This window comes from Clinocottus analis, unplaced genomic scaffold (genome assembly GCF_023055335.1).
Source record: "Clinocottus analis isolate CAN_PGR_092001 unplaced genomic scaffold, fCliAna1.0.p SCAF_2, whole genome shotgun sequence".
NCBI lineage: Eukaryota > Metazoa > Chordata > Actinopteri > Perciformes > Cottidae > Clinocottus > Clinocottus analis.
This window is the reverse complement of record NW_027175931.1, coordinates 399,837-412,336: the sequence shown is the minus strand read 5'-3', so window position 1 is coordinate 412,336 and position 12,500 is coordinate 399,837. Positions and strand designations below refer to the sequence as shown.

The following is a 12,500-nucleotide window of genomic DNA, read 5'->3' as shown; positions in this document are numbered from 1 at the left end:
GGTTCCGATCACTAACTGGTCCGCTCAGGTGTTTTCCCGGCTGTCCTTGCCCAACCCTCTGGCTCAGGACGTCCCCAACCCGCCACCGGACTTCTACACCTGTCAGTTCAGGATCAGCAAGCTGCAGAGGTGACCGTAGCGTTCTGAACATTTTACTTTTCAAGATAAAAATGCACATGTGATCTTAATATCAGCAAATGAAGTGCAGTGTCATTGTCCGGTGGGTAAAGGCCTTCACTGAAAGCAGTTGAAGTGTCAGTCCTCTCATGAAATCTGTTTTCTGTGCTCAGGTTTCTGGGCAGCAACAACAAAGAGACATTCTTCAAGACCACGCAAAGACACCAGGTGGTGAGTTTCAAGGGTTTCAAGAGGTTTCTGTTGACCCAGGATCTCTGCACCCTGTCCTCAAGTCTGACGCCCAGAGAGCAAACACTACTCCTGTGTTGTAACTCCGTGTGCCAGCTGGTTAAACATGACTTCATCTGGGGAAGTGCTGCATGTGATCGACCGCTAAAGCTGCGAGTAAAGATGGCGGTGAGGCTCCTCCCCTTTCTGTCGACATGCGGCACAAACAAAATATAGACTTCTTAACGTAGCCGTTTGTGTTTCTTCACAAATGTCTTTAGTCGCAGAAAATCTGCTCATGAGCGTGATGTTAGTCACGTTTATGTGTTTCTATTATTTAGTTTTGTGCTTTAAGAAATCGAGACTCATTAAACATAAGCACACAAACATAAATTTGTATTCATCTGAGGAGCAATAGAAACAGGTCTAGAAAAGTTCCACAATACTACGAACAAACACACAACGATAAGTTAGCGCTGACCTCACGGCGTCTGGTTGGGCCGTGGTCCTCACCGACGGCTCTGATTGGTCCAGAGATGAGAACCCGTCGCCCTTCCACATTCCAGGATGTTTCAGTCAGCAGACGGATGCCGAGGCAGCGACGCCTCGTCCTCAAACACTCCGTAGACACCACACATCCTTCCACCTTCAGCATGAGGAGACGCGTCAGTGTTTACTCTGTGCAACACAAATAACTGAGTTGAGTGATTTTAGGATCTGATTGGAAGGTGGACCCAAATGCAAACAGTTCAAAAGTAAATTTAATCTCTAAATAAATAGTCAAGTCAGGCTTCAAACAGGCCGAGGAACTGACAAACAAAAAGTGGAACAAACAGTAGAATCTGACAAGGGGACAGGAGACACACAGGGTTTAATACCAGGGGAAGGTAACGAGGCAATACACAATCAGACCATCCAGGACAATCCCAGGGGCAGGAGGTGCAGGGAACACAAGGACACACAAGACAAGGTGCGCACTGCAGACCACCAACAAACAAAACTTCGTCCTGGTGGCCGAGGACGGCCGGGCTCCGATCCCATGAGAACCAGGGGGCCGAGAGCCGGGTCCAGCATGTTGGGTTCAGTCCGCTGTGTCGTGTCCCTGCAGCTCTACGAGATCCTGGCCAGGACCACGTACGGGTCTGTGACGAGGGGCGAGGTCGGGATCGACCGGCTGCTGACGGAGCAGGTCTTCACTGCCGCCTACCCGCTGCACGAGGTACTGCACCTGAGGGGTCTTCAATGCACATCACCAACTCCACTTCTTTTTGGAGTCTGTGCTTCCTCGTCTCAGGTTTCCATGGATCCTGGTCTGGAGCTGGTCCTTCCTCCTTCCTCCTAACTCCTAACTCTCACCTCCTGCCTCCTGTCTACTGCCCCCTGCCTCCTACTTTCAGCCTCCTGTCTACTGCCCCCTGCCTCCTACCTCCTGCCTCCTACTTTCAGCCTCCTGTCTACTGCCCCCTGCCTCCTACCTCCTGCCTCCTACTTTCAGCCTCCTGTCTCCTGTCTCCTACCTCCTGCCTCCTACTTTCAGCCTCCTGTCTCCTGTCTCCTACCTCCTGCCTCCTACTTTCAGCCTCCTGTCTCCTGTCTCCTGTCTCCTACCTCCTGCCTCCTACTTTCAGCCTCCTGTCTCCTGTCTCCTGTCTCCTACCTCCTGCCTCCTACTTTCAGCCTCCTGTCTACTGCCCCCTGCCTCCTACCTCCTGCCTCCTATCTCCTGCCTCTTGCCCCCTGCCTCCTGCCTCCTGTCTCCTACCTCCTGCCTCCTACCATAATAAATAGTTTCTGTCATATTCACGTAATATGCTGCAACCATCTGTTGCTCCATGAAGCTTCTTCCTGTTTCCTGTTAAAGGCTTTTTACTATCTTTATTTGGGGAGTTGATCCTGATCCGATGTGGTCCTGGGACAGGATGTCATGAGTACAGACTGTAAAGCTCTTTGAGGATAATTTGTGATTATGGGCTACACAGAATAAACTGAATTGAATCCTCTGAAACTTTAACCCCTCCCCCATAAAACTCACCCTGACCAACGCGTGACCGAGACAGAAGTCCGGCCTGATATTCTGGCTTCTCACTTTGTCGGCAGGGCGGTTTCAAGCCCCCGTCGCCCGCCGTACCCCTGCAGTCCTTGTATCTGAGGGAGGTCCTGTACACGTACTGGGCCACGTGGTCCTCCTGGCGACACTACCAGCCTCTGGACCACATCAGGGAGTACTTTGGGGAGAAGATCGCGCTCTACTTCGCCTGGCTGGGTAACTGCAGCAGTAACTTACGTTGTGAGCGTCTCCCCGCGGCCCGTTTACACCGTGTCGCTGTGTCCGGCTGCAGGTTGCTACACCAGCTGGCTGCTGCCGGCCTCCCTGGTGGGGACCCTGGTCTTCCTGTTCGGGTTGTGGCTCATGGCCACGGACCTTCCAGCGTGAGTAGAAACTCTGTGGGAGTTTGTCCAATAGAGCCGCGAGATTCAGGACACAAGCAGCTGGTAGTTAGTTCCTCAGTGTCACATAATGCCTTGCCCATCAGTTACTTGTGTAACGGCACTTTGTTCTTTGCTGATATGCTGACGACACTCAACTGTATCTCCACAAAGACTAAGTTTGAAGACCCTCACATGTTGTCAGGAGGCAAACACCTTAACTGATTAATTATTCTGATTAACAACAGCACATAGAAGACACATCTCTCTGATCTCTCTACTTAGTCCACATATTGATGAATGTCAGATATTATTGATCTGAATGTTGAATAAAGAACCGTTTAAATCTACAGAAAAACAGAGGCTCCAGGACACTTCCCTGAGGGACCCCTCAACTACTTGATCTCACATTTTCTGTGTGTGTGTGTGTGTGTGTGTGTGTGTGTGTGTGTGTGTGTGTGTGTGTGTGTGTGTAGGAAGGAGTTGTGTAACAGTGGAAACAACTTCCCTATGTGTCCTCTCTGTGACATCTGCACCAAGTGGAACTACTCCAGCATCTGTGTCACCTTCAAGGTACCTGTCTGTCCTCCTGTCTGTCCTCCTGTCTGTCCTCCTGTCTGTCCTCCTGTCTGTCCTCCTGTCTGTCCTCCTGTCTGCCCTCCTGTCTGTCCTCCTGTCTGCCCTCCTGTCTGTCCTCCTGTCTGTCCTCCTGTCTGCCCTCCTGTCTGTCCTCCTGTCTGCCCTCCTGTCTGCCCTCCTGTCTGTCCTCCTGTCTGCCCTCCTGTCTGTCCTCCTGTCTGTCCTCCTGTCTGCCCTCCTGTCTGTCCTCCTGTCTGTCCTCCTGTCTGCCCTCCTGTCTGTCCTCCTGTCTGTCCTCCTGTCTGTCCTCCTGTCTGTCCTCCTGTCTGCCCTCCTGTCCACTTGTCTTTTCAGAACATAAAAGTAGAAATAGACCTCGCAGTAAGTCCACCTGTCTGTCTACCTGTCTGTCTACCTGTCTGTCTGTCTGTCTACCTGTCTGTCTGTCTGTCTGTCTGTCTGTCTGTCTGTCTCTGCAGGCTGGCATCATGTTTGATAATGGAGGAACGGTGTTCTTCAGTGTCTTCATGTCTCTGTGGGCCGTCACCTTTCTGGAGTACTGGAAGAGGACTCGTTCAGTCCTTTCTCACCGCTGGGACTGCTCAGAGTTTGAGGAGACTGAGGTACCTGTCTCACATGACACCTGTCTCACATGACACCTGTCTCACATGACACCTGTCTCACATGACACCTGTCTCACATGACACCTGTCTCACCTGATGAAATACTCAGGATTTAACTGAGGACCTAAGTGGTAGTTTGTCTGAGCACCAGGGTCCCTTTAGAAAACCTCTCATTTCACCAGTATCACCAGTATCACCAGTATCACCAGTATCACCAGTATCACCAGTATCAGCTGGTTTGGCGGTCAGGAGAAGTTCACGGCTCCTGGGCTGTGAAAGGCAACACACGTAAATGAACAACACAACCAAAGATAAACAACACAACCAAAGATAAACAACACAACCAAAGATAAACAACACAAAAAAGATAAACAACACAACCAAAGATAAACAAGAGACCAGGGCAGCGGTTCATAACTGAAAAATAAATCAAATGAAATCATCATTTCCTCATAATCCACAGGAGAGACCTCGTCCAGAGTTCACCGCCATGGCGCCGATGACGATGAGGAACCCGGTGACGGGAGCAGAGGAACCTTACTTCCCTCAGAAGACTCGATTCAACAGAACAATGACCGGCTGCATGGTCATCATCCTCATGGTGAGCCTCCTGACCTTTGACCCCAGGCCTCTCCCTCCCGTTGGCTGTTTGAATGAGCGGCTCTGAAGGGTTCTGCTTCCTGTGTGCAGGTGGTTCTGGTGCTGATGTTCCTCATGGGCATCATTCTGTATCGCACCATCGTCACAGTCTTCATCTACAAGTCTGGCAGCTTCCTCACCGGCTCGGTGAGTTCGCGGCGGCCATTGTTCCTGGAAAGCTTCTCTTTCTGCTCAGTAACTCCAGCGTGAAGTCGTCCACGTCGTCATCAGACACGTGAATACAAACAGGACCTCGTCTACAGCCAACACAAGAAGAAATACTTAAGTCCAGCCTTGAGATGTATTAAACGTAGCTAAGTGTTGATTAAACCTCACTAAGTGGTTTTATTTGTTTGAACCTAACGTGATGAAGGCGAGCGCACTGAAGGAGAGACCTTCCTCCACATCTCTACATATCTATGCACATATATATATATATATATATATATAAATATATACATATCTATATATATTATATAATAATTATATTATATAATATATATACATATATACATATACACATATATACATATATCTCTATATATCTATACATATATATGATATAATATAATAATAATAATAATAATATATATATATATATATATATATATATATATATATATATATATATATATACATATATATATATATATATATATATATATATATATATATATATATATACATATATATATATATATATATATATATATATATATATATATATATATATATACATATATATATATATATATATATATACACATCTCCCTACATATCAGACATTATGATCTGAATATTTAATGAGGAGGCTCTGCTTCCCTGAGGGACGCCTCCACTAATTGATTGTGTGTGTGTGTGTGTGTGAGTGTGTGTGTGTGTGTGTGTGTGTGTGTGTGTGTGTGTGTGTGTGTGTGTGTGTGTGTGTGTTTCAGGCTGGGCGGGTTGCCAGTATCTCCGGCTCGGTGTTGAACCTGCTCGTCATCCTCATGTTGTCGAGGCTCTACACCTCACTGGCTCACATGCTGACCCGCTGGGGTGAGTCTCCTTCCTCTCCTCCTCCTTCCTCTCCTCTTTCCTCTCCTCCTCCTTCCTCTCCTCCTCTTTCCTCTCCTCCTCCTTCCTCTCCTCCTCTTTCCTCTCCTCCTCCTTCTTCTCCTCCTCTTTCCTCTCCTCCTCCTTCTTCTCCTCCTCCTTCCTTTCCTCCTCTTCCTCTCCTCCTCCTTCCTTTCCTCCTCTTCCTCTCCTCCTCCTTCCTCTCCTCCTCCTTCTTCTCCTCCTCCATCCTCTCCTCCTCCTTCCTCTCCTCCTCTTCCTCTCCTCCTCTTCCTCTCCTCCTCCTTCATCAAGTACTTTCTCTCTGAAACTGTTTTTATTTCAAATCCTCTTCTTGGAAAAGCCTTGTTGACAGATTTATTTCAATGTTTCTGTTTGGAGCTCCATCAAAACATCTGGAACCGTTTGTGAACACAAGGAACCGACTTCCTGAACCTCAACGTGAACCTTCAGCAACATTTCATCCAGACCGGAAACGTTTAATCGCCGTCTTAAAGGGCGTGAAGGACTTTAGGTTGTAGACCACGACCGACTGCGTGGTGCTGCTGGTGTACTTGTATACTTCTGTAGTACTGCTGGTGTACTTGTATACTTCTGTAGTACTGCTGGTGTACTTGTATACTTCTGTAGTGCTGCTGGTGTACTTGTATACTTGTGTAGTGCTGCTGGTGTACTTGTATACTTCTGTAGTACTGCTGGTGTACTTGTATACTTCTGTAGTACTGCTGGTGTACTTGTATACTTCTGTAGTGCTGCTGGTGTACTTGTATACTTCTGTAGTACTGCTGGTGTACTTGTATACTTCTGTAGTGCTGCTGGTGTACTTGTATACTTCTGTAGTACTGCTGGTGTACTTGTATACTTCTGTAGTGCTGCTGGTGTACTTGTATACTTCTGTAGTGCTGCTGGTGTACTTGTATACTTCTGTAGTACTGTTGGTGTACTTGTATACTTCTGTAGTGCTGCTGGTGTACTTGTATACTTCTGTAGTACTGCTGGTGTACTTGTATCCATCTGTAGTACTGATGGTGTACTTGTATACTTGTGTAGTACTGCTGGTGTACTTGTATACTTCTGTAGTGCTGCTGGTGTACTTGTATACTTGTGTGGTGCTGTTGGTGTACTTGTATCCATCTGTAGTACTGATGGTGTACTTGTATACTTGTGTAGTACTGCTGGTGTACTTGTATACTTCTGTAGTGCTGCTGGTGTACTTGTATACTTGTGTGGTGCTGCTGGTGTACTTGTATACTTCTGTAGTGCTGCTGGTGTACTTGTATACTTCTGTAGTGCTGCTGGTGTACTTGTATACTTCTGTAGTGCTGCTGGTGTACTTGTATACTTCTGTAGTACTGTTGGTGTACTTGTATACTTCTGTAGTGCTGCTGGTGTACTTGTATACTTCTGTAGTACTGCTGGTGTACTTGTATCCATCTGTAGTACTGATGGTGTACTTGTATACTTGTGTAGTACTGCTGGTGTACTTGTATACTTCTGTAGTGCTGCTGGTGTACTTGTATACTTGTGTGGTGCTGTTGGTGTACTTGTATCCATCTGTAGTACTGCTGGTGTACTTGTATACTTGTGTAGTGCTGTTGGTGTACTTGTATACTTCTGTAGTGCTGCTGGTGTACTTGTATACTTGTGTGGTGCTGTTGGTGTACTTGTATACTTCTGTAGTGCTGCTGGTGTACTTGTATACTTCTGTAGTGCTGCTGGTGTACTTGTATACTTGTGTAGTGCTGCTGGTGTACTTGTATACTTGTGTAGTGCTGTTGGTGTACTTGTATACTTCTGTAGTGCTGCTGGTGTACTTGTATACTTCTGTAGTGCTGCTGGTGTACTTGTATACTTGTGTGGTGCTGCTGGTGTACTTGTATACTTGTGTGGTGCTGTTGGTGTACTTGTATCCATCTGTAGTACTGCTGGTGTACTTGTATACTTGTGTAGTGCTGCTGGTGTACTTGTATACTTGTGTAGTGCTGTTGGTGTACTTGTATACTTCTGTAGTGCTGCTGGTGTACTTGTATACTTGTGTGGTGCTGTTGGTGTACTTGTATCCATCTGTAGTACTGCTGGTGTACTTGTATACTTCTGTAGTGCTGTTGGTGTACTTGTATCCATCTGTAGTACTGCTGGTGTACTTGTATACTTGTGTAGTGCTGCTGGTGTACTTGTATACTTGTGTAGTGCTGTTGGTGTACTTGTATCCATCTGTAGTACTGCTGGTGTACTTGTATACTTGTGTAGTGCTGCTGGTGTACTTGTATACTTGTGTAGTGCTGTTGGTGTACTTGTATACTTCTGTAGTGCTGCTGGTGTACTTGTATACTTGTGTGGTGCTGTTGGTGTACTTGTATCCATCTGTAGTACTGCTGGTGTACTTGTATACTTCTGTAGTGCTGCTGGTGTACTTGTATACTTGTGTAGTGCTGTTGGTGTACTTGTATCCATCTGTAGTGCTGCTGGTGTACTTGTATACTTCTGTAGTGCTGCTGGTGTACTTGTATACTTGTGTAGTGCTGTTGGTGTACTTGTATCCATCTGTAGTGCTGCTGGTGTACTTGTATACTTCTGTAGTGCTGCTGGTGTACTTGTATCCATCTGTAGTACTGCTGGTGTACTTGTATACTTGTGTGGTGCTGTTGGTGTACTTGTATCCATCTGTAGTACTGCTGGTATACTTGTGTACTTCTGTAGTGCTGCTGGTGTACTTGTATCCATCTGTAGTACTGCTGGTGTACTTGTATACTTCTGTAGTGCTGCTGGTGTACTTGTATACTTGTGTGGTGCTGTTGGTGTACTTGTATCCATCTGTAGTACTGCTGGTGTACTTGTGTACTTGTGTCCTTCAGAGATGCACCGGACTCAGTCGAAGTATGAAGACATGTTCATCCTCAAAGTCTTCGTCTTCCAGTTCGTGAACTTCTACTCGTCTCCGGTTTACATCGCCTTCTTCAAAGGCAGGTGAGAAGCTCCTCGACCAATCAGGACACAGCTTGACTGGCACGTTCCTGGAGAACATCTCAGAGTTTGTCTTCCTCCTCACTGTTTGTTTGTTTGTTTGTTTGTTTGTTTGTTTGTTTGTTTGTTTGTTTGTTTGTTTGTTTGTGTCCAGGTTCATCGGTTACCCTGGAAACTACAACACTCTGTTCGGAATTCGCAACGAAGACGTGAGTCGCCACCTTGTGGTCCTGGTGATGAAGACCACTTCTTATTATGGGATGTGAGGTGCTTCATGCTGAGTGTTGAAATGTGGGCGTGTCCCAGTGTGGAGCAGGTGGATGTCTCATTGAACTGGCTCAGGAGCTGCTCGTCATCATGGTGGGAAAACAGCTGATCAACAACGCCCAGGAGTTCATCTGCCCGTAAGCACACACACACACACACACACACACACACACACACACACACACACACACACACACACACACACACGAGTGTCTAAGATCTTAAGAACTTCTAAGTGTGAATACAACGCGCTTAACTCTTTTCTACCTGAAACTGTCGGCTCACTTTCTGGCAGGAAGTTACAGTGCTGGTGGCAGAAGAGGAAGTTGAGTCATCGGCTGAAGGAGGTGAAGGAGGAGAGAGGAGAGGAGGAGGTGACGGTGTCTCCCTGGGAGACTGACTATCGGCTGCTGGTCAGTGAAGGGCTCTTCAACGAATACCTGGAGATGGGTGAGTCTGTTGTGTTGGATTTATCCCCCTGCAGCTGCCGGGCGGGTGGGGTTAACGCGCAGCTCCTCCTCGTTCTCCTCAGTGATCCAGTTTGGTTTCATCACCATCTTCGTGGCGGCGTGTCCTCTGGCTCCTCTCTTTGCGCTCGTCAACAACTGGGTGGAGCTCCGTCTGGACGCCCAGAAGTTTGTGACGGAGTATCGCCGCCCGGTGGCCGAGCGCGCTCAAGACATCGGCATCTGGTTCCCCATCCTGCAGTTCATCTCCCACGTGGCCGTCCTCAGCAACGTAGGCCAATAGAATCTGATCTTCTCTACCAGCAGCCAATAGAATCTGATCTTCTCTACCAGCAGCCAATAGAATCTGATCTTCTCCACCAGCAGCCAATAGAATCTGATCTTCTCCACCAGCAGCCAATAGAATCTGATCTTCTCCACCAGCAGCCAATAGAATCTGATCTTCTCCACCAGCAGCCAATAGAATCTGATCTTCTCCACTAGCAGCCAATAGAATCTGATCTTCTCCACCAGCAGCCAATAGAATCTGATCTTCTCCACCTCGCTGTCTTCAGGCGTTCCTCATCGCGTTCACCTCGTCCTTCCTCCCGCGGATGTACTACGCTTACACCAAAGACAACACACTGGCCGGGTTCATCAACTTCACCCTGGCAACGTCACCACGCAACTACAGCCAGACAAACACAACTTGCAGGTAGGCAACATCAGTGCAACTAAGGCCAGCAACACCTTAGTTGCCTTTCTGTTGCTGATGTTGTTGTTGTTGATGATGATGATTTTTTGCTCATGTTGCCAATGTTGCTGATGTTGCTGGTATTGATGACGTTGCTATTGCCCTGCAGGTATCTGGGTTTCAGGGATGAAGATGGTGATTACCTCCCGGAATACTTTCACCTTCTCGCCATCCAACTGACGTTTGTCATCGTGTTTGAGGTCAGTGTCACCTGGAGAACATCCAGAGAAACAGAACGTTTACACCCAGAGAAACATGTTCTTTAAGAACTCCACTGTGAAAACTCAGTCCTCCTCCTCTCTGTTCCTCAGCATGTGGTCTTCTCCATCGGCCGTCTGATCGACCTGATGGTGCCTGACGTCCCTGAGGAGGTGGAGGTGAAGATGAAGAGGGAGCACTACATGGCCAAACAGGCTCTGGCTGAGAACCAGGTACGAGAACTCTGGTCAACGTGATCAGAAGGAGCTCGTCTGCTTCAAAGGAACTCCAGTTTGTTTTGACTAAAGTTGGAGTTCACCGGGTTTTGGTTCCAGTTCCAATATTTCAGCACCGATGGTAGTTTGATTTGTTTTGTGCCTCCAGTCTTTGGGGAAATCCCTGATTCCTGGTGCAAAGGAAGTCCTGTCCAGAAGTGCTGTCTCCAGACGCCCAGGACCCCCGCAGAGCAACTCCCCTCCACCAGACCTGAAGGTGATCCCAGAGGGAACCAGTACACCAGGCAGCTGCTGAAAGACCTCCACATAATCTGGACCAAGCTTCTCCTGCTGATCAACCTGTCTGACAGATCTACAACACCCCTCTGAGAGGTCCATGAGGACTACAAGAACTGGGCTGAGTCATACGGGTCTAGATCTACAAGACTAGATAACTCCAAGAACTACCAGCCGTCCTGAACCTCTGGTGACCTTTAATGGATACGATCATCTCAGAGTTGTGTTGTTGAGTCCTTCCAGTAAGATATCTGCAGAGCTTTATGAGATCTAAAAGACTTCTAATGAACATGAGCATGATCTACAAGATCTTCTGTGTTTATAGTTTATATATGTCTGTGTGCAGCACGAGAACCTCCATGACCTAAACAAATCACTAGACGTCTACCAGATCTACTAGAGTGGTGCCGAACTCTGAGACATCCAAAAAGCTCTTTCACAGAGAAGCTAATCTCCACCCGTCCCCATGTGACCCATGTTCAGAAAAAAGTACAGTAGTCAAAAGACAACCTCTGTTTCTTTAAGTGTAAAGCTGCATTCTCTCTCCTGACCACCAGGGGGCGACTCCTCTGGTTGTATAGAAGTCTGTGCTTCATGTGTTGTTGCTGCATTCTCTCTCCTGACCACCAGGGGGCGACTCCTCTGGTTGTATAGAAGTCTATGCTTTCTGTGTTAAAGCTGCATTCTCTCTCCTGACCACCAGGGGGCGACTCCTCTGGTTGTATAGAAGTCTATGCTTCATGTGTTAAAGCTGCATTCTCTCTCCTGACCACCAGGGGGCGACTCCTCTGGTTGTATAGAAGTCTATGCTTCATGTGTTAAAGCTGCATTCTCTCTCCTGACCACCAGGGGCGACTCCTCTGGTTGTATAGAAGTCTATGCTTCATGTGTTAAAGCTGCATTCTCTCTCCTGACCACCAGGGGCGACTCCTCTGGTTGTATAGAAGTCTATGCTTCATGTGTTAAAGCTGCATTCTCTCTCCTGACCACATCCATATTTATTCTGAATTAATGTTCCATGGTGATCTATGAGACCTTTGCCTCATAGATCAGTTGCACGTCCTTGTTTGACCTCTAAGAGACAGACTCATGCTACATGTTGGTCTACAGACTTATCCCCACATAGAAAAGCACGTTTATTAAAACCCCAGTATTTATCATTATAGGGCATATGTACTGTCCATGTTCAGGAAACATCACTGAAGCTTGTTTAGCTTACATAATCTATACTATCTATAAATCTTTTAACACGGCTTCCAAGATTTATTAATAATCTTGAATAATAATTGTGACGCCCGGCCTTAGGGAGCCTGAGCACAACGTCTCTTAACCCCACCTCCCAGATGTTGCAGTTTGAGTTCACAATTCGGGGAGACTGTTGGGTTTGACTGGTTACAGGTGACTGGGTGAGCCGCCAGGCTGGCCTTCCAGCCCTAAGGCTGTCACCCTAAGGTGCATAGCTTCCACCTCTAACTCTGTAATGCGGACTGTCAGCTGGAACTCCATCGGCGTAGCTCGAACATCCACTTTCTTCGGCCCTTTGTGGTATACAACCGCTCTCCTCCAGCCTATCAGTCACCAGCTGTCTCAGGTGCTCCTTGTTTACCTTCACAGGCATTTGTATGTTAAACCAGTTTGCAGTGAGCAGCAACTCTCCCGTCCTTCAGTTTTCTAGTTCTGAAGTTTAGGA

General features: G+C 47.2%; 1 protein-coding gene across 1 annotated transcript in view; it reads left to right on the top strand.

The window, feature by feature from the left end:
- The window catches only part of ano7 (anoctamin 7), a 14,407-nt gene extending 2,983 nt beyond the window's left edge, over positions 1 to 11,424 (top strand). Inside the window, exons 5-23 of the mRNA XM_068585241.1 lie at positions 1 to 129; positions 291 to 348; positions 1,454 to 1,564; positions 2,443 to 2,608; positions 2,685 to 2,775; positions 3,249 to 3,345; positions 3,831 to 3,974; positions 4,438 to 4,575; positions 4,665 to 4,760; positions 5,549 to 5,651; positions 8,525 to 8,636; positions 8,788 to 8,842; positions 8,940 to 9,037; positions 9,196 to 9,350; positions 9,433 to 9,638; positions 9,922 to 10,061; positions 10,210 to 10,300; positions 10,412 to 10,531; positions 10,683 to 11,424. The exon at positions 1 to 129 is cut by the window's left edge and continues 8 nt beyond it. Of these exons, the coding sequence (XP_068441342.1) occupies positions 1 to 129; positions 291 to 348; positions 1,454 to 1,564; positions 2,443 to 2,608; positions 2,685 to 2,775; positions 3,249 to 3,345; positions 3,831 to 3,974; positions 4,438 to 4,575; positions 4,665 to 4,760; positions 5,549 to 5,651; positions 8,525 to 8,636; positions 8,788 to 8,842; positions 8,940 to 9,037; positions 9,196 to 9,350; positions 9,433 to 9,638; positions 9,922 to 10,061; positions 10,210 to 10,300; positions 10,412 to 10,531; positions 10,683 to 10,829 (2,257 nt within the window). The 3' untranslated portion in view covers positions 10,830 to 11,424. The remainder of the gene's footprint in view (positions 130 to 290; positions 349 to 1,453; positions 1,565 to 2,442; positions 2,609 to 2,684; positions 2,776 to 3,248; positions 3,346 to 3,830; positions 3,975 to 4,437; positions 4,576 to 4,664; positions 4,761 to 5,548; positions 5,652 to 8,524; positions 8,637 to 8,787; positions 8,843 to 8,939; positions 9,038 to 9,195; positions 9,351 to 9,432; positions 9,639 to 9,921; positions 10,062 to 10,209; positions 10,301 to 10,411; positions 10,532 to 10,682) is intronic.
- Positions 11,425 to 12,500: the final 1,076 nt, after the last annotated feature.